At 37.3% G+C, this 26,595-nt stretch overlaps 1 protein-coding gene across 1 annotated transcript in view; it reads right to left on the bottom strand.

Moving 5' to 3' along the window:
- Positions 1-11,262: 11,262 nt before the first annotated feature.
- Positions 11,263-26,595, bottom strand: part of LOC135208413 (E3 ubiquitin-protein ligase TRIM22-like) — a 217,032-nt gene continuing 201,699 nt past the window's right edge. The window contains exon 6 of the mRNA XM_064240554.1: positions 11,263-11,382. Within this exon, the coding sequence (XP_064096624.1) occupies positions 11,278-11,382 (105 nt within the window). The 3' untranslated portion in view covers positions 11,263-11,277. The remainder of the gene's footprint in view (positions 11,383-26,595) is intronic.

Genomic DNA, 26,595 nt, shown 5'->3' with positions numbered 1-26,595 from the left:
TGATGTTTAGGGAAGTTCTTCACTAGGGAGTAGCTAACCCTTATCAAATTTCCTAGTAGATATCACACATCTAATTTCATTAGTTACTTAATTATGCTGTTGAATGTTTGCATTGTTGATTGTGTATATTAAACTGTTTTGTTACATAAGTGTTTAGAGAATAGGTATTGATATTAATTCCCAATATGTCATTTAACGCTGAAGACTTTGCAGCAGACCCTAAAGAACATTTAGGATCATTAAAGTATGCTAAAAAGGCAGAGTTACTGGTACTTGCAGCAGATCATGATGATGCTGTTCCTACGGGTGCAGTTAAGAAGCCAAAAAGATATGGCCTTTAGCATTAGAGAAAGCTCCTCAACTCACTGTTGAAACATTAAAGTTAATGATGGAGTTAGAGAAAGCAAAGGCTGAAGCTGAAATAGCTAAAGAAAGAGCTTCACTAGAGTTTCTGATAGAAAGAGAGAACAAAAGTTGAAGTCGAAAAGATTCGCCTAGAAAGCTTAAGACATGCAAAACAGATTCGTCTTGAAAATTTAGTAATTGAGAAAGAAATTGATAATAAGAAGAAACTGGAACTAGAACGGCAATTGGTAGAAATTGATATTAAGAAGAAACTGGAACTAGAACGACAATTGGTAGAAATTGATATTAAGAAGAAACTGGAACTAGAACGACAATTGGTAGAAATTGATATTAAGAAGAAACTGGAACTAGAACGACAATTGGTAGAAATAAGGTTAAGTGAAAGGAAAGCAGAGAAAGATTTTCCAGAGCCATTTGACTTGGTTAAAGCGAGAAAATTGATTCCAATCTTTAATGCATAAGACCCAGAGAACTTCATTTCCATTTTTGAAAATACCGCAACTTCATTGAAATGGCCTAAGACTAAATGGGTGTTACTAATTAGGACTTCCTTTAAAGGTAAGGCAGCTTCTATTTGTGCTCAAATGATTACGGAAAGAAATTATGAAACCTTAAAGAAAGCAGTGTTTGATGCATACAGTATTACTCCAGAGGGTTATAGGTAAAATTTCAGAAATTCAACTAAGGGAGTAGGGCAAACTTTTTTGGAATTTTTTACTTTAAAAGTTAAACAGTTTCAGAAATGGATTGAAAAAGAAAACGTAACTTCCTTTGAAAATCTTAACTTCCTTTGAAAATCTTAAAGAACTAATTGTTTTAGAAGAGTTTCTTCGGAAAATTCCAGCTAACATATCAATGTACATTAAAGAACGACAAGAAAAGGATCCTAAGAATGCAGCAATATTGGCAGATGAGTATTTCCTTATTCACAAGACAACAAGGGTAAATACGATCTTAGGTCAGTCTAATGAAGATAATGTAGAGATTTACTGTAATTTTTGCAGAACTACAGGTCATTTGATCCACGACTGTGATAAACCTCAATGCAGAGTTGCTCAATCTCGGCAGAAAGCAAAAGCTTTAGAGAATTCTCCACTCAAACACACTTCTCCAAATCCAGGACCACAGGCCTCTAGCACAATTTCGCATGGAGGTAAGAAAGTTTAGCATTGTGTGAAAAGTGGGAAAGATTTTGATACCTTTAAATGCAAAGGAATGATTGGGGACGAAACAGTTACTATGTTGCGTGATACTGCATCATCACAAACTTTCATCAGCCCAAAACTTCAACGATTAGCAAAGGCTACAGGCAAGTATGTAGCAGTCTCAGATTTGTCACATGAAACGGCATTTCCATTAGTAACTATTCAAATGACATGTCCTTATTTTGACGGATCAGTAGAAGAGGCATTAAATTAAAGGGAATTTCCATGCAGGGATATTGATGTGTTGATTGGCAATGACTTGGCCCATGGAAAAGTTTTTAGCAATTTACTAATTAACTCTCCTGAGGTTAATAAAGAATAATGTCAGGTTGTAACCAGGTCTACAAGCAAAACTACTACTTCTAATAATCCCGAACTTAACTTTTCAAATTCTGTTTCTAAACAGGTTGAAAATGCCATTAAACTAGTGGATGTCAATCCTAATAAATTTGCTGATGACCAACTTAATGATGAATCATTACAGTCATTATTTTGGAAGGTTATCGACCAGCCAGAGAAGGATCAGAAGTCTCCTAACTTTTATAAAGAAAGAGGGATTCTTCTACGACATTTTCGTTCTCCCAAACTGTATTATGAAGATGACTGGGGGGACAAACATCAACTAGTGGTTCCAAAGCCGCACAGCGAAGTCCTAGAGATCGCACACTCAGCGGATAGTCACTTGGAAATCACCAAAACTTATCAACGATTGGCAGAAGATTTTTATTGGTTAGGTATGAAAAAAGATGTAAGAAACTTTGTGAATGGTTGCTCAACGTGTCAACTGGTAAGTAAACCCAATCAGTCTGCTCCTCCTGCATCATTAATACCAGTTACTGTACCAAAAGTTCCTTTTGATAAAGTAATTATAGACTGTGTAGGACCCTTAAATGGAACTAGTAAAGGTAATGCGTATATATTGTCTATACTATGTCCCACTACTAGGTTCCCTATAGCAATTCCAATACATAATATATATATATATATATATATATATATATATAGATATATATATATATTATATATCTATATATATATATATATATATATATATATATATATCTAATAATGGCAATATAGTAAAGATAGAAACTTGACGCACAGAATGTGCAGATGGTGCTGTTTTTATCGGTAAAAGCCCCACAAGATTTACTAATACTGCTTAATTAATAGAATGTATCATATATCTAGAGATCAGCCTCAAAATAAAACTCAGAAATACAGAAATAATGAGGACTTGGTATGCACAAAAAGATGCATAACAGTAGATGAATCGTAGTATGACAATAAAGGTATGAAAGATCTCGTCGATTTGAGATAAAAGCCTCTACCAGATTATGAGGAGTCAGAGGGCAAGATAGACTTAGAAATGAGGCCATAACGGAAGAGCGGGAAGACCCAGAGCTACTGGGATGAGAACTTCGAGGAAGAAACTGGAGATGGGTGGAGATTTGTGGAAGATAGAGCACAGGAAAGACATGAGTGATAATTCCATATAGGCCCTTAATGTTACACATTGTTGGGGCATATATATATATATATATATATATATATATATATATATATATATATATATATATATATATATATATATATATATATATATATGCCGAGAGCTGGGAAATTCAGTTGGAACTGAGACGTTTGTGAGTGCATTCCCGTGTGTGTGTTATTAGCGTGTCTTGCACAAATTCCGAGTTTTTTTTCCATGATGAAGTGGTAAGTGTTAAAGAGCTATTTTTTTTTTAGTCTTGGGGAGGGTTTTTTTGAATCATTCAGTGTTATGGGATTGGTTTGGGATACCACATTTTTTTTCCCATAGTAGCAGAAAGTGACGTGTTTTCTTCATTGGCGCATGTTTAAAAATGAGCCTTCGTCTTTGTTTAACATATAAGTGTGTATAAAAAGTTTTCATGCGTGCGAAACTGTGCTTGAATTGCACTTGTTGCTTGAAGACAGAGAGCGCACAGTTGTTTTTACGGGCTCAGCACTTTCTGCTAACGAACGCAGAAGGGCATTGCTTACCGGGAGGGTACTATGGGTATACCTCGGGGGATACTCAGACACTGTTCAGGGGGGGTGTTCTAACGGGAGGGTGAAACTCTTTTTTTTTTTTCTCAGTGGGGGTGAACTCCTTTTTTTTCTTTGTGTCGGGGTGTTTCTTTCTCTTGAATGAGGAGAAAAGGAAATGAAATGCATTGGATGTGTGTAAGTTTTCCTTATGCTTTGGAATGCACAAATATAATGGGGACACAAAGATTATTATTTTTTTTATTATTGTGTTGGTGAGATTACTTTACAAGTGTTGCTGAGTGGTGATGAGTGGTGTGGTATCTGTTGTTGTATCTGATGATACGGTGGATGGTGTTGATTGTGGGGGATTGGCAATACTAGTGAATACCGTGGAAATGGCAATATTAATGCTTTTACTGGTGACACGGGAGATATTTTTTATAGGAGATATTTAACAATGAATATTTTTTTTTACTTGAGACATATTTTACGAGAGATTTGAGATATTTCATGGGAGATTATTTTATAATTATTACAGATAATTATATTATGGAGAATTATTACAGTGAATTATTGGAGAAGTTTTGTGGTTAATTATCTATTGAGTTTTTATAACTTTAGAGAATGTCAGTCGTTCATGAGTGATGAATCTGGCTGAATCTTGCTGAATTCTGGTGAATTTTGTGCTGAATTTTTGGAGAATGGACAATCATTAACATTGGTGATGTATTTTTTATACTAATACTAGTGATTTTGATGATAGCAATTTTGATGATACTGCTGATAATGATACTTCTGATACTGATTTTTTTTTATACTAATACGTGGGTGCTGTAATGCTATCAAGGGTGGTGAAATCTTTTTTGAATTTGGGAGGAACTAACAACACTATTTTTTTTTTCTTTTTTATGAGTTCAGCAGATAATTGCTTGACATCTACGTGAGTCATGGGGATAGTTAAAAGTGCCGTTGATTTTTCTTTTCTCCTTTTTTGGAAGTTGGCCATCGCTGACTCAAGTTTTTTTTATCATGGGTGAATTTGAATTTATTTTTTCTCTCCAGTTCAGTTTGTGTGAATATTTTTTAATATCTCAGTTCGTGACTTAGAGTCATTGTTCGGGAACGTGTTTGTGTTTTCAGCTGTCTGATGCTGCAGAGAGATTTATGGGAGAATTTTTGCATTTTTTTTAATGCATACGTAATGGCACTACATTTTTTTTCTGGGTATTTATGTTCCAGAAATTATGAGTTTCTTGCACAATACCTTTGTTGTATTTGTGACAACTTTGCCAGAGATAGGAAACTTGGCTAAGTTTCTAATGGCTTATGCCATAGTGCATATGGAGAAGTCTTGGCTTAGACACTGAATTTGGAGTTCTGTTATAATGAGTTGTGGCACATTGGTGATTTTTTCTAGAATTTTCTGGACAATTTTATTTGCCGAGTATTTTGCCCTTTTTCAGCAGTTATGCTAAGGAGAGTTTATAGTTTTTGACTATAACATTGAGTTATTCTCTGGAGAATTGGAGGTATTATTTTGGAGTTATAATTTGAGATATAATATATTGGAGATATATTTTGGCCATTTGATATTTCCCAATGGTGGTGAGAGCTATGTTTAGTTCAATTATTTTGGAGCCATCTTTGTTGCAAATGGAGACACTCTTGAGGAAATATATGGGCAATATTTGTGAGTGGGTCAGCTGGATGCTTTGAGTGCACATTTTTTTTGGAGATGGGATTTCATTTTTTGATTATCCTGCTTGGAGATATATTTCTTGGAGACTTGTTTTATTCCACATGGGGTTATTGGTGAAATAGAGGTAAGTATTTTTATTTGCCGAAACAGAGGTGAATATTTTTTATTCCTGGAGTGGTGTTTTTTATTAACACGTGGTTATTGGAGAAATAAGAGGGAATATGGTGGGGGTGGTTACTAATTAAATGGAGGAAATATTCTTATCACCGGAGTGGTTTTATTATTAATATGGTGGAATATATATATGGAGGTGGTATTGATCTTTGGCGGGTGACCTTTTTTGTGGTTATGGTTTTTTTTAGTTGAATTCCAGGAGTTTTTTTTTTTCAAGCCTAGAGAAGAGTGGTTCTTTCTTTTTGGTTTCGTGACTAATTGGAGTCGAGTGGCATTACTACTTTGTGGTCCTATGGAGATATTGTGCATTTTTTATGTTCACAAGTGTGTTATTTTTGGAGGCATATAATTGCTGCATTACGAGTTTATCGTAGTTTTTTTATCGCGATTAGGTGATAATTTTTTATATAATTGGGCAGTAACATGTGAGAGATGTCTTCGAGACAATCTTTGAGCCGCTTAGTCATATCCTGGAGTTAATTAAGTGAAATGTGCTTACGTGAATTCAGTATAGACCTTTTTTCTTGAGAATCATGAGTTTCCGAACTTGCGAGTCTGACTAGACATTTTTTTGTGCTGCTCAAGCACGTGTCTGCAGGTGAATTTTCTGCGGACAAGCGCTGTGATGAGTCCGCTGTGCTGATTCCTTTCCTCTAGTAGTGATTGCTCAGAGTTTTGCAATATCTGGAAATGTTGACCATAACATTTCATGAAAACGCACATGTGAGAGCTTGCTTTCTGGCCATGTCCAGTCGCATGAATGGTTGCGATGGCAAAAAAATTCCGTAACTATACATGTGGCATTTCTTGGGGAAAACGTTGGGTTATATATATTATGCATATGTTATGTGTTTTGTGATGGGGGAAGTTTACATGTGATTATCTTTTTTTTTATTTTTCTTCCTTTTCCTACGAGAGATGTAATTGGGGTTGAGTTTTAAATAGCATTTCTTTTTGGACGGGTGATGTAATTTATCGGGGTTGTGATTTGCATAAATAGGCGTTTGACATTAAGTCTCATTGTAATTAATTATATGAGCAGTAAGGGGTTTTTGCTGTTAAACACTGGAGATTTTTACTGATTTTGTGAGTTGTTCGGATATCAGAGCTTGAGAGAACATTTTTGATTTTTGGGTCCAGGCTTGTTACGTGATTTTTTTTTCTTGGGCTCATTACTTTTTTTTTTCTTTTTTTTTACTTGTGTGAACATTCGAGTTTGAAATGTGAGTGCAGAAGTCTGTGGAGTTACTTTGAGTTCTGATTGTGTGTGCTGATGTATGAGTTTGGAGAATTGAGCTAGAGAACTTGTTTTTTTCTTTGCGAGTTGTCATAATGACTTATGATTTAGTGGTCATATTAAATGGAGTTAATTATGAGGCGTTCAGTTAGTATTTCTGAATTTTTGAGGTCATTGTGTGATAGAAGTAGTATGTCTGGGGTTAATTTTCTTTGATTGACTGATGACTTGACTGACATACTTATACACACCATAATCGTCGTTCCCCGATGCTAGCAAGACCTCCACCAGCCGTGCAGAGATGTTGCTGTCGTTTATCCAGGGTGATTACGAGAGTTTCTACGAGTCTACAGAGTTCTACAGCGTTTTTTTAGGATCTACAGAAGCTGTTAGAAGTCTTCTTCAGGGAGGGAGGCATTCCGTCTTCCTACAGCTTACTACAGTCTGTGCTGGAAGTTGCAGACAAAGAGGGATATTCAAGAATCCAAAATGAGAGAAAATTCAGTGTTATTTGAGATGAAGTGTGATAAGACTTTACTTTATAATGCCAGAGACGTGAAGTTATTACTATTTTTTTTTGAGCCGGCCAATGTTTTCTTATATGTATGAGCTCTTTTGTGACCAGTTGCTAGGCAGGAGCTAGCAATTTTGGGTGGCCGAGCTCTGTGAAATGAAAGGGGTTATAATCAATAATATATTTAATATACCAATGTGATGTGCTGTGACTTTGCAGAGAACAGAGCCGGAGCAACGACCTGAGAAAGCTAATAAATCATTTCTGATGCATAGTTTAAGCGGGTCAACGTTCGTCAGTTCATGGGGTCTTGTTCAAGTGCCTTTGAAAAACTGGCTGCGACCAGTTACATGGGGCATTACTGAAGTGTATGAGTTCGTACGTACGTGTGTGCCTCTTCCGTTGATAATGGCATCTTTAGCCAAATCTATGGGGAGACTTGCAGAGAGGTCTGTGCAAGAAAGGCAGAGTCACGATGGCGCGTGCCAAAGAGTTTCTGTGAACATAGTGTGATTTCTGGGCTGGAGATGGGTAAGAGTATATTACTTTAGCCAAAGGGATGGCTTGTTTATTACCTTGTATAGATGTCATATTTCATTTAGTCTATTGACTTTGTCTTTACAAGTGCGTATACTTAATTGTGTGTTCTGTCTTTGTAACAGACGATTCTGGCAAGGGGACCAAGAGTCCTAGGGGGCCGAGGGTCCCGTATGGGAGAGCTGATTGGTGTGACTAATTACTGATTAAGACATTTACATACTGGGGGTTTAACTAAGTTAGTTAGTCTGTGAAATTTGAGTTATTATCTTTCCATTATTAAATAAATGTTATATTTTTCCATATCTCTGACTCTCATTTGATGACCTGTTAGAATGGAGAGAGGCGGAGAGAGAGAGAGGTTGTGAGTCAGGAGAGAGAGAGAGAGAGAGAGCGAAGGCTATGCCAGCGGTCACTTAGAGAGAGAAAGAGAGAGAGAGAGAGAGAGAGAGAAGAGAGAGAGAGTGTGTTATGAGTTTGCCTTAAAGCTTCGGGTTTCACGCATAATGGACTTATCTGTTTTTGGGTGGTCTTAAGGACCAAGACAAGCAATAATTCTCGGGAACTAATCTTTGTTTTGGTTTCCGAGCTAACATGTGAGATGGCGGAGAAATGGTCGGCAGTGAATTCTGCTACTTCGACAAAGACTGTAGCTTCAGGTGTTGACCTGAAGGAAGGGTTCACTCATACAACCCGTTTGGACACCGTGAGTGCTGGGCTGCGAGGAAGAGCGCTTAGCAGAGGTGCTGAGTGGAAAACAGATTTATTACAAATGGATCCTGTCGACGTTTGAGCTTTGATTTCGAAAATGGTTCTTCACTAAATACAGGCTCTCTCTCTCTCTCTCTCTCTCTCTCTCTCTCTCTCTCTCTCTCTCTCCCCATCTCTGGACTTTGCATCCTGCACGGAGTGAATGATCGATAGAAAACCCTTCATTTAAGCCCTTCATGCTTCGCCCTTTAGCTAAGTTAAGGCCATTAGTGTCTTTTAGTTGAGGTCTCAGAAGTCCTGACATGACCTAAAAATAACAATAAAATAACTCTGTAAGGACAAGTTACATAAAACTTTTCATGCATCATGCATCGTAATAGTTTCGTTAAAGTTTTTTTTTTTTCTTGTACAGTTCGGCGAGTGCTAGTGTTATAGTTTGGATTGTATCAGTCAGTCTTAGCCCGTTATACGGATGGTGATGTTTTCCACTGGTGGGTTATTAATTTGTTACTGATATTATATGTTGATATTGTTATTTGAGAATATTTGACATTGTTGGTCTACCTGTAATTAGGTCCCTTTCCTCCTTGTTTACTGTAGGTGTGGTAGGCTTACCTGGGTGCAGTAACTACCGCTATTTGTAACCTGACCAATCTATCCTCGATTGATAATAAAGGATTCTTGTGTATTGTCCTTAGATTGAGTGATAAGGTTTTCATATTAAAGTTGGTGCCTTTCGAGTATTAATTTTAAAGTTACAGGTTATGATACAGAGTCGATAGCCGATAACAGAAAGGTTATTGAAACTAAAGAGGAGCTGGGAAATTTAAGATGGTTGTTCGTACTTAGTACTTTTTTTATTAAAATACTGAATTGAGTTCCGTATTTTATTTTTACCTACATGTTTCACCACCTTAAAATTTATATTGTGTTAGCGAATTCGTCTTTTGTATAACAATATCAAACTCAACAACAACTAAACAACAAATCAATAACACACAACTCAACTGACTTTCAACACCTTCAACACTCTTCGCAGACCGCTGCCGACACTACTAATCATAATAGGCTCTGCCTAAAGACTGACTCAAAATTGCACCAGCAGACAACCCAGAACTCACCAACAGCCAACTCAATCGTTAACCACCCCTCTCTCTCTCTTAAGGAAAACCAAAACACAAATACATACCACACGATCTCAACAGCAATGCAAACCACGAAACTTGCTCACTCTCTCTCTCTCTCTCTCTCTCTCTCTCTCTCTCTCTCTCTCTCTCAAAGACGTTGTCAAATGGAACTCCCATAACTCCTCCATAACCTCAACACCAGTGACACTCCCGGAGTATATGGCTTTGTCAACATCATTCATGACTAAATATTCTCTTATATTTCTTAATCTGGACTTGAATAATTTAACACACTTTATTTCGCACTGTTCATCTCCTCCCTGAAACATGTCCACATAGTTATGCCTTTGGCTTTGTGTGTTCTTCATTATTTTTTGGGTTTCATCTGAGGTTCCTGCCTTCTTTTCTCATTTCTAAGCACTACTTTTCCAGCAGAATAATATACATTCTTTATGTAAAACCAGCACTCATTCATTGTCTGTTCCTCCTCAGATATGGTTTTTAGAAGAGTAAATCTATTTTGAAATTCATTTACAAAAGCTACTTATGTTCATTTTCAAGAGGATTACTGTATCAAACCTAAATACTGTCATCTGTTTTGATGGGTACTTTTAATTTCAACTTTGGTGTGGCAATGACAAGTTATTAATTGCTGCCAACATCTGTCCTGTGTAGCTTCCAATATTCCGGGTGGTCTTTTTTCCTTCTGATTAACAGCTATGAGATCTTGGATTCTATGACTTGCGGGTTTAGGGCTGCCCTTTTTGTAGATAAGAGCATGTCCAATTGACACATTATTTACAACACAAAAGATAACAAATTGCAAACCATTTTCGCTTGTATTCTCTGATAGACCTTCCTTACCCATTACCTCCTTCATGTATTCATTATTCCTACCAACATTTTCATTCAAATGACCATCAGCCATTTTCAAGTCTCTGATACTTCTTTTATAACATTTGGTTCTTTGTAGAATTCATCGTTAATTCCCCATTTAGTCTGTGCCTTTTCTGTATTTGGCGTCGAATCACATGGCTAGTCCTCCTCTGTCTGATAAATATATATATTACCCCAATCCTCTCTCTTTTCTCCCGTTGCAACATGATTCACAAACAACTAAGATCTGATCCAGATCTCTTGAATTCATTTTCTACCAGTCCTATCTTTCCTGTTTAATTAAGGGTTAGCCGAGTTCCCTTGAAGAAAAGCACCTGCAGGCATGACTTTTTGGGCCCAAGAGTTATGTACTTTTTGCCCTTTGATTGTCAGGAAGGTGAAGCGTTTTCCGGCTGAAGGTATTCTCTGCTTATGTCATTGCTGAGCTAAGTACTAGGGTCGGCATAGCGATATCATATTGTGTCTCTTCTATTAGCTTACAATTACAGAATATTGACTAATACTTTATATTGACAGCTGCACCTATTCCATACAAAGCATCTGATCAACAAACGTAAGTTGTCCAATGATTTGTCTACCAATTCTTACCTTCTGCATTTCCTCCATATGATTATAAGCTTGTGTAACCACCTGTTGTTTTGTTCTGCCATGCAGGACCTTGCTTGCAAAACTCTACCCTATCTTCATGGATTTAGTTCATGGTCTACTCTAATGGCTGGGCTAAGCAAAAGAAAATTTGATTCTAGCTTTGAATCTTGTCGCATATCCTTCTCACCATCAGTTATCACAGTGATGAATCAATTGATGGGACAGCAGTAGAAGTAAGTGAGGAATAGCTGGGTGTAGGTCAGCAGAAAAGTTTCCAGGTTACCAGACAGCAGACCATGCAGCAAGTGCCAAATCTGCAGATGACAAGGAAGCAAGTGATGAATCCGCAGAACACATATCATATGACAAGGCAGATCCGAATTTCTCTAAATACATAAATATAGAAATATGAGCTGTAGCCACAAGACTAATTTCATTCAGAAAATTTAATCCAATTCCCTTTGATTTGAATAAATGTTTGGTTTCAGCATAAAGCTCCACGCAATCTATTGGATTGTCAGTTGTGTAAAAACACATTGACCCCACAATGTCTGCTAGCTAAAGAGTTAGCAGTCATAGTGGGGTCAATATTTCAATGCATCAAGAATCAAATTTGTAAACTATAGTAAGCTTAGATATTTGTGGAATTTTTCCCATTGTGTACTGGACTGTGAATTATGATGTTTCCTCCTACCCCATGCCACTGCTTTTACACTTATTAAAAGCAATTTGACCAGTCTAAACATGTGAAACTTTAACATGTTTTTACTATATATTATTGTTACTGGAACAAACACACAGGGGCCATTGACTGGATATTCGAGCTTCCAAAGAATGTTGGTTTCAACTTCCCACTGTAGAACCCACACTCCAGCAGTAACTGATCATGATACAGAAGCAGGTGATTCTTCAACGTCCTGGGAAAGACAAGAACCAGCGACATCTGTGTGGCATCACGACACTAACCCCTATACCAGCGGACCAGTATATAAAGTAAGATTAAAAAATACGTTACATGGAATAATAGATAAATTATTATTGTTTACAATGAACGTTAGACAATTTGCTGTTTACTCCGCAACGGGTATAGATACCCACCGATGAAACTACCAAAGAAAAGAAGTCAAATAACATTGAGATATGTCGATGCTTTCTTTAATTAAGAAAGGCGTCGTCTTTTCCACAATTGCAGAATCTTTTTATACCGTCAAGAAAATGAGCTTGGCATCGGTTAGAAAGAGAAGCAGAAGTAAGGCAGCGATTAAACGTAACTGAGCATAAATCCTGTTATCTCAGCATTACTTTATCAAGAGCCATTTCAGAATGATCATGATAAAAATTATAGGAAATACTGAAGTCATTAATTTGCCAATGGTAAAACAGAGCATAGATTACAATAGATAACAATTACTAACAGCGTTAGCGCCAGTTCTGGGTTAATCAAGAAAGGAAAAAAGAAATCACACGACAAAAGCTGCTTGTCATTGAAGGCACACCCAGCTGAGCTTTTCTTCTGACCGAGGACTTACCCAGTCAGCATCAAGTGTATATTTATAGAAGGTATTCTCTACATGATTTAGGCTCCTGAACCACGATGCTTCCAAGTGTTTCATATATTGGCTAGAACATCACTGTTCGATGATTAAACACTACTCCAGTATGTAATATACGTCTGCCGAACCCACTATAGGCAAACTGAACTATATTGTTTGAGCTGTAGTTCATTGGCCCCACAACTTCCCTAGAGATCAGCTGACACCTTTTACCTCAGACGCTATCATTAAGTAGAAATGAAGAAGATCGCCTTGATATTTTACGCAAAACCTCTGTTGTTTTAGCTGAAAACAGCCAGTTTAGCTGAACATTAAACTCGAAGGGTTACTGACAAACTGTTTTAGTAACATACTAACTATGAGAACATTCTAAACACAGCATGAATATGAGATTGTAATTAAAACGTCTTTGTTACAACCGAAAAACTTAATTTAAAAAGCGTGCAAAACACTTTTAAAACTGGTTTTAGCTGATTTAAGTGCAGATAAGACTTTCAGTTAAAAGTAGAGAGGACGACAGTTCTTTTAATTCAAAATATATATACTGTACCTGAACCGAAGTTAACTAATTTATGAGATACCGTAATTTAAGCTTCAATACACAACAATGAACCTTTAATGATGCATAGCTAACTTGCCGAAGTCAGCAATTAAGATCACAAAGGCAGCTATGTAAGTCAAGTCACAAAACGATCGAGGAGCTCCGCAGCTTGACTGCAGATTCACAGAGGTCATAGCACGACCAAGTGTCAGGGTAAATAAACCCACATCCTTATGTCATAAGTTTAAATGCAACTTGCAAGTAATTTCATACATATGTAACAACTCGTCTCTACCAGTCTTCGATTCACTACGATTCTAAATAAAAGCGTACCTGTAGGTAATGTTAATGAGGCCATTTTAAAATGTTTGATACTTACTTGGCTAACTGTTGTACACGTTAATTACTTTTCTTTTTTCATACCAAATCATACTCTGGCGCCTATAGTAGATTCACATCAGCCGTGTATCTGATGTCTAGGCCAGTTCCATCCCTCCTGAGGGATACGTCTTTCAAAAGTATCCTTCAGGAGAGGTGGAACATCCATCCTGCCTATGTGAACTCTCCCGAGAGACTGAGAGTTTCCAGTCCTGTGATTGACACTGGCTAGACAGATGCAGGGTTGATAGTAGCATCATCCCTTTGATGCAATTTTCGCAGAGTTAATTGCTGTTTACTGTAGTTTGTTTTGCCTTCCGACCTTCACATGTTTTGTTTGTAGTAGTTATTTACTACCCATCATCTTTCTCAAGCTTCATTCTGGTCATTTTGGTTTTATTTGGTCGAAGCTGTGGGCTCAGCGCTTAAAATCTTTTCTTTAATGACCACACATCTAATGCATTCTCAAGTTTCCCTTATAAAATAAAATTCTTATTTTCTACTTTCACCTTTTGTTCTTAGCACTCAATTGCTCCCGGCTCCGTAGCGTAGAATACTTTTTGACGTAGATCTTGCTTCTCCTGCTGTATTTCTTCCGTTCCCTAAATGATGGCTTCTCTTTTTCATGCTTTTAGTTTTTGTTCCTTCAGACCTTAGCCTACAATTCTGTCCACTAGAAACTGATGGTAGGGTACCTTTTAAAACTATTGTTTTTCCTAATACTGTTTCTTAATTACCAGTTCTCCTTACTTGAGTTTAATTAATAGGCCATCTCTTTAAAAGAAATAATAAGAATAAATGCTACAAAGTGAAAAGGAGTAATTACCGTTAAGATTGCAGGCTGCTACAGAGGTCTTCCATCTCGGTAATTATCGATTTACGTGGACAATGGTCACCGTGTTTAGCATCAGCCCGTCGGGGATGAGTGTAAGTACAAGTAAAAGACGGTAAATATCACAAACATAGCAAAATTATAAACAAAATATGATAAATATATCGGTCTGTCCACCGGCAGGAATTAGTCCGAGGTAGTATGAGATTCAGAGCCTTTGTCCCGTTTTCCCGGAATAACTTTTGTTCTGTGCATTTGACAAAGATATTACTTAGATAGTATACTTTACCTCTCTACCTAATTTTCGGCAGCATTCTTTATGACTTATATTAAAAAAAGTACATTCATAAGAGTAAAATAAAGCAGCTGAAGCCAGTGGCGGAACACTAATGTACGATTTCAAAGTTATACTTGACGTAAACATAATGATGTCCCGACTCCTCCCACAAGGTGATGACGACAAACAGCTGCCTCTGAAATTATGAATGAATATTCGTGTCTTGTCAGGGCTTCAAAAATGACGGCTATGATAAGTCATTGTCCCCGTGGTTGCAGGACAGCTTTTGTGATTCGACTAGCACAATTGTGAAGTGAGGAGGCCCGTGGCAAACTCTACGTAAGCTTGAACAGGTAAATGAATAATAGGGCCCTTTTTTGGGTAAGTACACCCGGACATCCAATGCTACCAAGATTTCTTCATTTGTTGGCTTCCATAAGGTGCAGAAACATAATTATGTATGCTCTATAGAGCAATAGTTGTTGATTTCTTAGTAAAATGTGACTTGCGGAACAAATTTAAAACTTGCTTTGCCAACCCGCGCCACCCCACCCCCCACAACCCCCCACCCCCACGTGAACCCCCGCCTCCCCCCAAAAAAGGTTATGGGTTATAATACATCACTGAATGACCTCTATAGGTCTAAGTGCTTGGCTTGAAGTCTAAATTCTATACTCCAATCTAATCCTATGCAACTGTCTATTTATAACAATGATAGTCACTGTCATATTAAGAAAAATATCAAAGGAGTTACGACGAACGCCGAAGTTTTCTTCAGTTTCCTAATTGATTTTTAATTATATATTTTTTTCAATGGAGAAATAGTGATAGAAAGTAATTTGTCGGATTACTTGCGGAAACCCCTTTCTTCAAGGATTCTAGCGCTCTACCCCATGGCATAAACCACTACTACAAAGTGTAGCTAAACAAGGAGTATTGGTTACATTTCATTGTTGCCAGAGGTTGAGACTTTTTCACGAATAGCCAATTATCCATTGAAGAGGAGGCAAGTTAATGACGTCACAAGTTACGTCATTATATCTTCGAAAGACATTCCTCTGAATTTGCTGGCGATGTCTACAAGAAGTCGGTTACTCTTATAATTATCAGAATTCTGCAACTTTCGTAATACAGAATAGATTCAGGAAAAATTAGGTAGGAATGTAAGATACTCTCTGACAAAGTGTCATCTTCGCTGGCTACGTTGATAAAATGTTATTTCTGAAGAACTCCGAGACATCAGCTGTGAATCTCATACCTATCCGATAGAACGCAAGACCTCGATTCTGATATAGTCAGTCCTACAATAAATTTTCGTTTTCTCTACCAGCCAACTAAGTGGTTTTCTTTGAACTGTTCGTCTTGTTTAGCGCATTATTTAGTAAAAAAGTTAGTTTTTAAGAAATTAAATTCATAACCTAAATTTCATTGTAGAAGGATGGGTGACTACTTTAGGTATATAAAAAAAACTCGAATGAGTACACGTTAGACTGGTCTATCACTTAGCAAACGCCTAACAGGCATCATACTACATGAGGCCTCTTGTTCCAAGGCTGCAATATCCAAATTTCCAAAATGAAAACTTATTCTGTAAAATCAACATATGGTCTTTGAGGTATTTTCCCACATAAAGAAACACTCTTTCAATCATTATTTTAATCCTTTTTAGGCCTATCGTTTTAACCTCTTTCGCCTATTAATTTCTAAGGTAAATTAGTAAATTATGCACGTTTAGTCCAGACGATAGAGCTTCATCAGTGGCGCACCATTTAAGATTTTTCTTGGTGGGGAGCGGACAAAGCTTTAGAACTTATGGAATGGGTGTAGTGGCGGGCGAAAGATGAGGGTAGTGGAAGAAACTGTAAGGACCCGCAAGAAATTATTGGACATTTTTTACGCATTTTGAAGCCACATAAGCTTCACCTTGGATTGAATTTTACTGGTATTATTATCTCAAATGATAGAGAGGCAAACCAAGTCTAGGGGGGAGGGGACCGGCATCAGTGTCTTGAGGGGACAAGTGGGCAACCCCAATTGACGCCCCTGAGCTTCACGAGTATAAAAGATTGATAAAGTCGACAATATATATTTAGAACTGTTGATATACCAAATACCTCTATAAAGCACAGACTGATATTAATGGCTTAAAAAAAATATACTTGTTTAATTTGTTGGTGAACCCGGAACAGCAACGGTTACATAGCAGCTTTAAACATATAGATTTGCTAAGTAATTGTTGCTGATCCTGTTACGTCGAAACAAAACCACCATTAGTTTCTCTCTGTGTTTTCACTGGTAATGCATGAATAAGCTACAAGTATGTAAAGTCAAAGTCAATTAAACAGACCCTACAGAGATTTTACGTCGACAGTGGGCCTGTTGATTGTTGTCAAGGCTCTTCAACAGTGTTAACAATGACATCTATACATATAACGCTTATTTGACTGACAGTACTCACTCTTCCAAGTATAGTATCTGGTTAGACTTCAGAAATAAGTGTGAGAAATTCCTCTCACAACTATTTTTTTCTAATCTTTTTGTGTATCCACTTGTTTCCGTGCTATATATCCCCTACTGTAGAGTTATTAGTATTTGTTTCATAAGAGATGATTGATTGGTTTTCATTGCGAATTGAATTGCTGTCTGTCAGGTAATATACAGATAGGAACTATGTTACTGTATTTCTATTCATGTGAAAACCAAATATATTCGCATCCCTGTGTATTTTGTAAAAATATGATCGTCTCTATTGCATGTCAAGTGATAATAAGGGTGAACACAGAACCACATCCTACTCGAGAATGACGCTCTTAACATTAATTTATGATTTTTGTTATGATCTAGCATGTAGTATCTGTGGTGATGTTATAGCACCGAAAGATGGTTTTACACAAAGTCGAAGTTCTTTTGACATAAACATCAGTAGACGATTTAGTAACGAGGTATAAGTACTACTGTTTTAGTTATGATAATTCATTTATCTTTATATAGATAAAATTCCTCTTGGTGATTGTATTGCGCTTATCATGTATGGTAAGAGTTGAAGGTGTTATTAGATCTTGTTTGGACCTCTAGCCAGAGAAGCCATTAGGAGAGGTCAAGAGATCCGGAGGGAAAAGGATGGGTAGTTGTTCGCCCCTCTGCGTACCCCTCTATGGGCAGGTGTGCGTATGTGCGTACATTGTTTGGGCGTGACATCATCCAAAATTGTATAGTCACACACCACCAGTTAATTCACTACATTTAACGAATATATGTTGAAATTCCACACTATTATATTTTGAATTTATTTTTAACAATGAACCTGATAATTATTATAAAGATTTTTATGTTCATGAAAACCTTGTGAGTCAGTTCTGCCTTCGTAGTAATTGTATAACTTGTCTCTTTTCAGCAATAAAACCTGAATGCAGGACGGTACATACAGCTTCCTGGCTTAACTTTTGAGGTGACCTGTCATCGATGTAGCATTGCAGAAACGAGGTAAAGTCTGTAAATCGAATCTAGGACAATTGTTCGAAAACAATTATACACACCGACACAAATGAAAAAAAACAAAAAAAAAAAACACCCGTAATGATTACCAGATGGCAATTCTTCCTTAACTGCCTTTACCATAGCGGGCTCAAAATCTGTGTTTACAGATGATAGAAATGATAAAATGAGGAGAATCTCGTGTTGTTCTTGCGTTAGTCTTCAGTCTATCTAAAAACTTCCGTACCTCAACATTTGTCGAATTTCCAGAGTGATTATGTTCACCGGAAGTAGAACTGATCGAGCCATCAACTGTTATAGCGAGGCCTTTGCACTTTTCAGCAAAATGTTGGCATTTCCAATAGACCTTTGACCTTACTTGCTTGTCTTTCACATATACGAATCCGTCCAGTAATAGCATGGCTCTTCCTTTCTCGCTTTGAATAAATTCAGCCATGTCTTTTTGCAAAGGGTGTATCCTCTAAACTAAAAAAATCTTTTTGAGTTTTCTTGGAAATGAACAAAGTATTATGTTTATTTGTTTATAGCTATCTTTTTCGAACAACTGTTATGTTTATCTTTTTCGGACAATTGCTAATTCGAACAACTGTTATATCGAACAATTACTTTTTGAATAATTGTTTTTGAACAACTGTTTTCGAATAATTGTCTTCGAATAATTGTCCGGATACGCTGTAAATCAACCCGCGAGTACCACTATTAACAATGGGAGCGTCGCCGCCCCGCCCACCCCCCCGGCTATTTTCATATTTGGTATGCGTTTAGCCAGAGCGTTAGGCGAACTGGTAACACTCAGTCTCTCTCTCTCTCTCTCTCTCTCTCTCTCTCTCAATTATCTAAGGTCACCAAATCAGAGTCGGAACTACAAAAATAGACATTTATTCAAAGTAAAGTATTAATTGAATGATTCAGGTTCTTACAGGATAATTAACAGAATGATAATAGTTCAAGTCTCACAGACAACTAACTCAGATAACCCCCTGGTATTTATATAGTCTTAATCAGTAATTAGTCACACCAATTATCTCTTCTCCAAAATATTATAGTTCCCTCCACACAGGACACTTAGTCCCATCACTAGGACACACAGTCCCCTCAATAGGACCGCCTGTTTAAAAGACAGGAGAACACACTCGTGAGCACACACAATTGTAAAGACAAAGTCAAAAGATTAAATGAAATAGAATATCTTTACAAAATGTCAAAACAGACAACCAAGCTACAACTTTGGCTAAATCACAGTAACTTAACCATTACAGCTTGGAACGTCACACACAAAAACAAATATAACTTTCGCAGAGCTATGGCGGCATTCTGCCTTTTCTCCCGTAGCTGTCTCCGTAGTTCTTGGCTAAACCATGCCATTAAGGAGAGGGTGGAAAGTAAAATGAAGTAAGAGAATATGAAAGGAGGTACAGTAAAAGGAACGAAAGTGGTTGCAGCTAGGGGCCTAAGGCACGTTGCAAAGAACTTTAAGTAATGACTAGAGTGCACCACATGAGGTCCACTGATGGCAATAACCCCCTACGGAGAACAGCGACTGTGAGTGGATTGAATGTATCATCAGATTTTGACTACGGAGCCAAACACCAGGGCACGAACTTCACCCTTCAGCGCTAAGTCAGTGAAAAGAGGGAGTTAGAGTGGACCCTGGGCAGCAAGATAAGAGGAGCAAGATAAGAGGATCCAAAAAAGAAAGAAAGAAAAAAGATGAAGTAAAGATTTAGGGGTAAGGCTAAGAGAAAACACTTAAAGCATTTCAGGAGGCATTAACCTTGGCTGCACCAGTACTACCTCTAAACTTAAAATAATATAACACATGTCAGCATCAGGAATTACTTTGATTCTTTACAATTTTCTTGATATGAGCTACTGGCAGCATCTTGAGTTTGATGTTTTCAGTGTGTTGCAAGGTCCAATTAGTATACATTTAATTCACTGTACCAACTGCTCTGCACTTGAAATTCCAGTGTGTTGCTGATGGCTTTGGAATTCGGCTGCTAAAATCATTCTCTAATGTAGGATTTTTTTGTGAATTTGAAGGTCAATGCTGGTAACTGATAGGCTAATAAAAATATTTGAACATTAATATTTTGTGACATTCCCTCTTCCAGAATTAGGTTTACGTTGGGTGTATGGCTATTACACACGTCTTTTCTTCAGATATTTATATCTTTATTGACTCCATTGAAGGCAGCTACACCGTCATAAACTTGAGCACTGAGCTTATATGGACAATCAATTAAAATCTGGAGCTTCTTAAATAATATACTTGATAACTGTCCTGCTGTTTGATTGATTGAGCTAAAAACCTCCAGATTGTCTTAAAAAAAGCTTTCGCTTGTATCTCATACCTTACAACAGTTACCATAAATGTTTAATGATGTTTTCTTGGTCTCATCATGCATAATTACCAAATACTAAAGAAACTACTCGAATTTATCATACATACAGATGAGCAAGTGATTTGAGTGTCGTGGCTTATCGGAGGTAAGTTCTCCACTGTGTGCTCTGGTTTTGTGATATGCAAGTTAATAGAAGTGCGACATAATCTGGCTCCATAAAAAGGGGGGGGGGGTGGGAGAGGAAAAAGATAAGAGATGTTTGTGTATGAGGACAAGGGAGGGGGTTCTTGGGAAAAGAATAAATAATACACGTGCCCAATACAGCTGTAAGATTATGAATCAAGGGAAATAGAAGCAAGAAAAGAATACCATACCTTGCACACAGATAATAACAAAAAAAAAGTGCAATTCAAGGATATTGATTTTCAACAACAGCCTACGAGCAAATCAAGATTCCTTGGAGAAGAGGGATTATCATTAAACTTGATGGAACAATGGCAGAAATAGTACCTCTAGAAAAAGAGTAGCTGCTAACGAAAGCGTAGATAGGAGCGATGTGATTCATTATTGGGATTTCTTTTGATTTGATTCTGTCGACTGTGGTGACAAAAATAAATTATACGAATAAGGACAGCCTCCACAACGAAGCATTGGAATGAAGAAAGAACGTGGAAGACTTTCACAATACATATAACATAAACTAAACATGTAAGTTTTGTGCATGTAAGTTACATAGAAGAAAGTCATTTCGGATAAATTATAATTACATTTTGATGAATCACGCAAAGATTTTTTGGATGCTATATTATCACTCCGTTCTCTTTCGATAAGTTTCACACGTAATGGTTATCATAAGGCTAGTCGTCTTTTCTAAGACAAGATTCATTTCGCAACAATTTATACCTACATACAGTCATTCATATAAGTTCATGGATGTCCGGGTGTTTGAGTGAGATTTCCATTTTACCCCTTTCTGGATGACAGGTGTCTGGGAGTGCGGAACTAGCCAAATGTTCAACTACCTACCTCTTCCGTAGGAAGTTTTGGTGTGTGCCCGTTTTACATCACTTTACAGACTCGTTGTCCAGAAAGGGGTTGGATGGAATTCAGCTTTATGCCCGGAAACATCCATGAACTTATATGAGTGACTATACGTTCTCTGATAATCAAGAGGTTGTTTGAGAAACTTTCACGCATGTTGTGAATGTAGTGCTTCAAATTGTTCACAAGACTAGTAAGAAATCCTGCAAATAAATGGGAGCAGGTTTTTTTTTCTTCTTGCTTCTTTTTCTGGTAATTTCTCTAAACTTCCCTTTTCAACTCTCTTGAGCTTCGTAAGTTTTCGTGGCTGGCCTCGCTTTGTCCACGCACTGACCTAATGCTACGTTTGATGAGTCTGTCTGCAGACATAACTGAAGCGGTTTTTGTAGACATTCTAAGAGTAAATGAAGTTCATGCAATGTGTCATACACAAGAGCTAATCCAATAGAAACTGTTCTGTTCAACGAAGCTTCTTAGGTTTTTCTATCACTTCCAGATACTGCTTCTTCTTTCTCTACATTTTCAGAATGAGAACAAGTGCTTCAAAATTCTGAAACTGTTATAAGTAAGCCAGGCACCCACCTGGTGCTAAGAACATGGTCTATTGTGTAAAGTTGTTGTTTTAGTTAAGAGGCACATTCAGATAGTTCCTTTTTGACTTGAGTAGTTTACCATAAACAGAGTACAGTTTATCCCTTAATACTTGAAAATTATTAATTACATGAACATCTCTCAATGACATACCTACTGCAAACTGCAAATTCTTTTTAGTGATTAAGCCAATGCCAGATTATTTTATCAGGATAACTGTTCATGATAATTGTTGCAATACCAGATCTGAGACCAAGCATGACGCTTGCTGCATTACCAGCAAATGCTGCATGGTTGTTTCATATATGAATCATCAAGTCCATGGTTACTGAGGCAGTTCAATAGTAGATGATTAGCCACAGTTGCAGTTTTCTGATCAGGTGGCTAAATTAGACCTAAGAGCAGCAAATGGAGATGATCTTCCTGATAACTTCGATATTTCAATTAACCTATCAAGGCGGTTTTCATGCTCAGGCTTGTTCTTTCATCAATGAGTACATAATTTTTCCATTTACCTGGTTTAGGTATCAGCAAATTTTCTTCTGATCACATACGTTCTTTAGCACTTGAGCAGAAATGCCGTCCCAAGCCAGTCATCACCTTTCTTTTAATAGTTCCAGCAAGCCAAAGTGATCAGAGTATGGTCTGTCATTCTGAGCTACAAAAATGTAATGTTAAAAAAAAACTTAACATATTATCTCTAGATAAGAAGCCTTCATGGTATCAATAAATTTTCCAGGGGCAACTTTATTAGCTACGTTTTGATGACGCAAAGCAACACTGACCTTTCGGTAGTTTATGAGATACTTTTTTTCTGATACTTCACATGTGGACTTCGATTCTTTATGCTTGCTCATGATCCCTCAAATCCGACAAACGCTTTGAAATAAAAAGTCACATTACTAATGCTTGCACATACTTTACACAATTTATTATCCCTAAAGTCTAACCCTGGATGAGTTTTCCTCCTTTTTCTTCCACATTTTTTTCAGTCCAGACACCTGAAAAAGGATACACGCTAGACTTTAAAGCAATATTGCTTTCTAAAGTGAACACGGATAGTTTGAAAATCTGGATCCGTCTGAATCACAATTTTTTCACTCCTACTCTGATCAGCATCAGTCACCTGTACATTATTTTTCTTGCATTCATTTTGTTTACAAACAAGGAAGTCAGCATTGTTTGCTTAGAATTCATGATGGGTTTGTTGACGAGAATGATAGTTTTTTTTTATCTTCGAGTAGCCCATGAATCCAGTGGCGGATTTAAGGGGGTGGGTGGCCGCACCCCGTCACGTACTAACACCCCCCTCCCCCAAAAGGGATAGATTAATGTGTAAATCTCAAAGCTATAATTAAATTTTTATCATGTGTACCCACTGCACACAAGTAAAATATTGATAGAAACATTGAAAACAAAATTATATAATTTTTTTATGCATGTATTATGGAGGAGTTATGGAGTTCCATTTGACAACGTGTGTGTGTGTGAGAGAGAGAGAGAGAGAGAGAGAGAGAGAGAGAGAGAGAGAGAGAGAGAGAGAGAGAGAGAGCCTGTATTTAGTGAAGAGCCATTTTCGAAATCAAAGCTCAAACGTCGACAGGATCCATGTGTAATAAATCTGTCTTCCACTCAGCACCTCTGCTAAGCGCTCTTCCTCGCAGCCCAGCACTCACGGTGTCCAAACGGGTTGTATGAGTGAACCCTTCCTTCAGGTCAATACCTGAAGCTACAGAGAGAGAGGGTGTAACTGGCGGTTGGATGGTTAACAACTGAATTGGCTGTTGGTGAGTTCTGGGTTGTCTGCTGATGCAGCTGGAATTAGCTATTAGAGACTCTGTGTTTTTAGAGAGTCTTTAGTCTTTGGTGAGAAGCTGTGATAGTAGTGTCAGCAGTGGTCCGGTAAGTCTTGAAGGAATTGAAAGTCAGTTGAGTTGTGTTATTGATTTGTTATTTGTTTTGTTGAGTTTGATGTTGTTTGCTTTGGAGTTGTTGTGCCTGTGCTGTTGGATTTGTTATGCTTTTAAGTTCCTGAGGGTTATACGCAATTGTTATAGTTGAGGGTTGTTGTTGTTGTTGTTGTTGGGGGCTGTTGTAGTTTCTTGGTGTGGTTGTGAGTTGTTGGTTGTTGTTGGTGAGATGTTGTGATTCCTTGGTGTTGTTAGTGGGTGTGTGCGTTGCCTTTTTGTGTGTTTTTTTCTGTTAGTGATTGGTTGTGCAGTGGTCTTTTGTTGTGGCTGTATTCCTTGTTTGTTGTTGAATTGTGGTTGTGTTCCATGTGGTTTGCTGTGTTGTTGAGTTGTGGTCCTTGGGTGTTTTGTTGTTGTTGTTGTGGGGTTGTGGTCCTTGGTTGTTGTGTTATTGTTGAGCTGTGGTCCTTGGCTGTGGTGTTGTGGTTCTTGGTTGTTGTCTCTGTTGTTATTAGTGTCTCAGCGACCTCGACCAGTTGACAGCACAGCATAGCCCTGAGTATCTGCAGTTGGGTGAGTACATGTGTTTGTATTTTTTTGTTATGAGTGTAGGTAGGTCAATTGTCCTGCGTATTCCATAGTGTAAAGAGGAAAGTGTGACTAGGGTGAGTTGGGCAGCTGGATTGGTTAAGTTTATGAGGGGGGGGGGGGGGGGTGGGGGGGGGATTTTGACAGCTTGTTTTTTTTAGCTTGTGATTCCATCCACTACAGTATTTAATGCTTAAATTTACCAAAGAATCTTCATCTGCTACTTCTTTGCAAAGTACCTGTGTTGGAAACAGTGTAACAATCTTCAGAATTATAATCTTCTCTCTCTCTCTCTCTCTCTCTCTCTCTCTCTCTCTCTCTCACATACACATACACATACATACACACACACACATTGATAGAAACAACTTGTTGTTAAACAGCCAACACGGTTTCAGACAAAACAGATCCTGCCTATCAAATCTCTTGGAGTTTTTTCATAACATGCCTGGTATTTACGACAGTATTAGAGCAATAGTATTTATATTTCCAAAAGGCCTTTAACAAAGTTCCACACAACATACTAATGACAAATTAAGAGCTTTAGGAATTGTAGGAGAAATAGCAGATTGGATAGAAGACTGGCTAACTAATAGAAAAAAGAGAATCTTAATAAATGGTGAAGAATCAGAATGGGGCAGATGGGACAAGCGGTGTTCCTCAGGGTTCTGTCCTTGGCCCACTCTTGTTTTCTTTTAATTACATTAATGACGTTAATGTAGAATTAACAGAGTAGGCCAAATTTGCAGATGAAACCAAGCTAGGTGTAAATGCAGCAGACCAAGACACAGCGGAAAGTTTAAGAAATTATCTAAGGAAAACAGGAGAGGTAAAAAAATATGGCAGATGTCTTTTAATCTGGATAAATGTAAAGTGTTACGAATTGGATAAACAACCCTCATGCCAACTACATGCTGCTTGAGAATGACATAAATAGTGTACAACAAGAAGAGGACCTTGGAGTTATTATTACCAAGGTCTCAAAATCCACAAAAAGGGCATAAAAACTGAAAAGAGGGAACAGAAACTTGTGCGATACATAAAGAGACAGTTTAGATACAGAAATAAGGAAACAGTGATGCAGCTCTACACATCAATAGTTAGACTTCATCTTGAATATGTAGTACAGGACATAAATGGACTAGAAGGGGTACAAGCAAGAGCCACAGAGTTAATTCCATCCATCAGGCAAATAAGTTACCAAAGACGATTAGAGAGCCTGAACATATATGACCTAGAAACATGACGATTCCGAGGACAACTAATAGAGACATTCAAAATACTGAAAGGCAAAGCAAACGTAAACAGTAACCTCTTCACGTTAAATGAAAACCAGACAAGAAATAATGGATGGAAACTATAACTGAGGAGATACAACACATCGCATTGTGGGAACTTTTTCACATACAAGATATGTGACACATGGAATAAACTGCCACCAGAAATTGTAAACAGCAGCAGTGTAGAATAGTTCAAAATAAAGCTAGACAAAATAATTAGAACATTGAATGAATTATAAAATCTACTCCTAAAGATAAGTGAGCAGATGATGTCTCCTCGGATAGATTAATAAGTCTATGAGACATCCTAAACCTTGTAACTCCTTGTAATTCAGTATATATAATATATATGTGCATATGATGTAAATTATGACTGTATATATGCATATATATGTGAGTGCATATACATACGTGTATATATATAATATAATATATATATATATATAATATATATATTATATATATATATATGATATTATATATAGATATATATTAAAATCCTACCTGGCCCCCCTCCCCCCCAACAACTTGAAAGATTTCTAGATCTGCCACTGCATGAATCACCATCTCCCCCAACCCACCGGCTTTATTACCACCAAGATGTCACTGAATACTGAATCAAAGTTGCATAAGCTGGCTTGCTGTGAAATTTGCAGGAAAAAATTTCATATATCCTTATGTAGTTTTTCAAAATCA

This window comes from Macrobrachium nipponense, chromosome 35 (genome assembly GCF_015104395.2).
Source record: "Macrobrachium nipponense isolate FS-2020 chromosome 35, ASM1510439v2, whole genome shotgun sequence".
Lineage (NCBI taxonomy): Eukaryota > Metazoa > Arthropoda > Malacostraca > Decapoda > Palaemonidae > Macrobrachium > Macrobrachium nipponense.
Note: the sequence above shows the minus strand (reverse complement) of the source record. Positions and strands in the feature narration are given on the sequence as shown.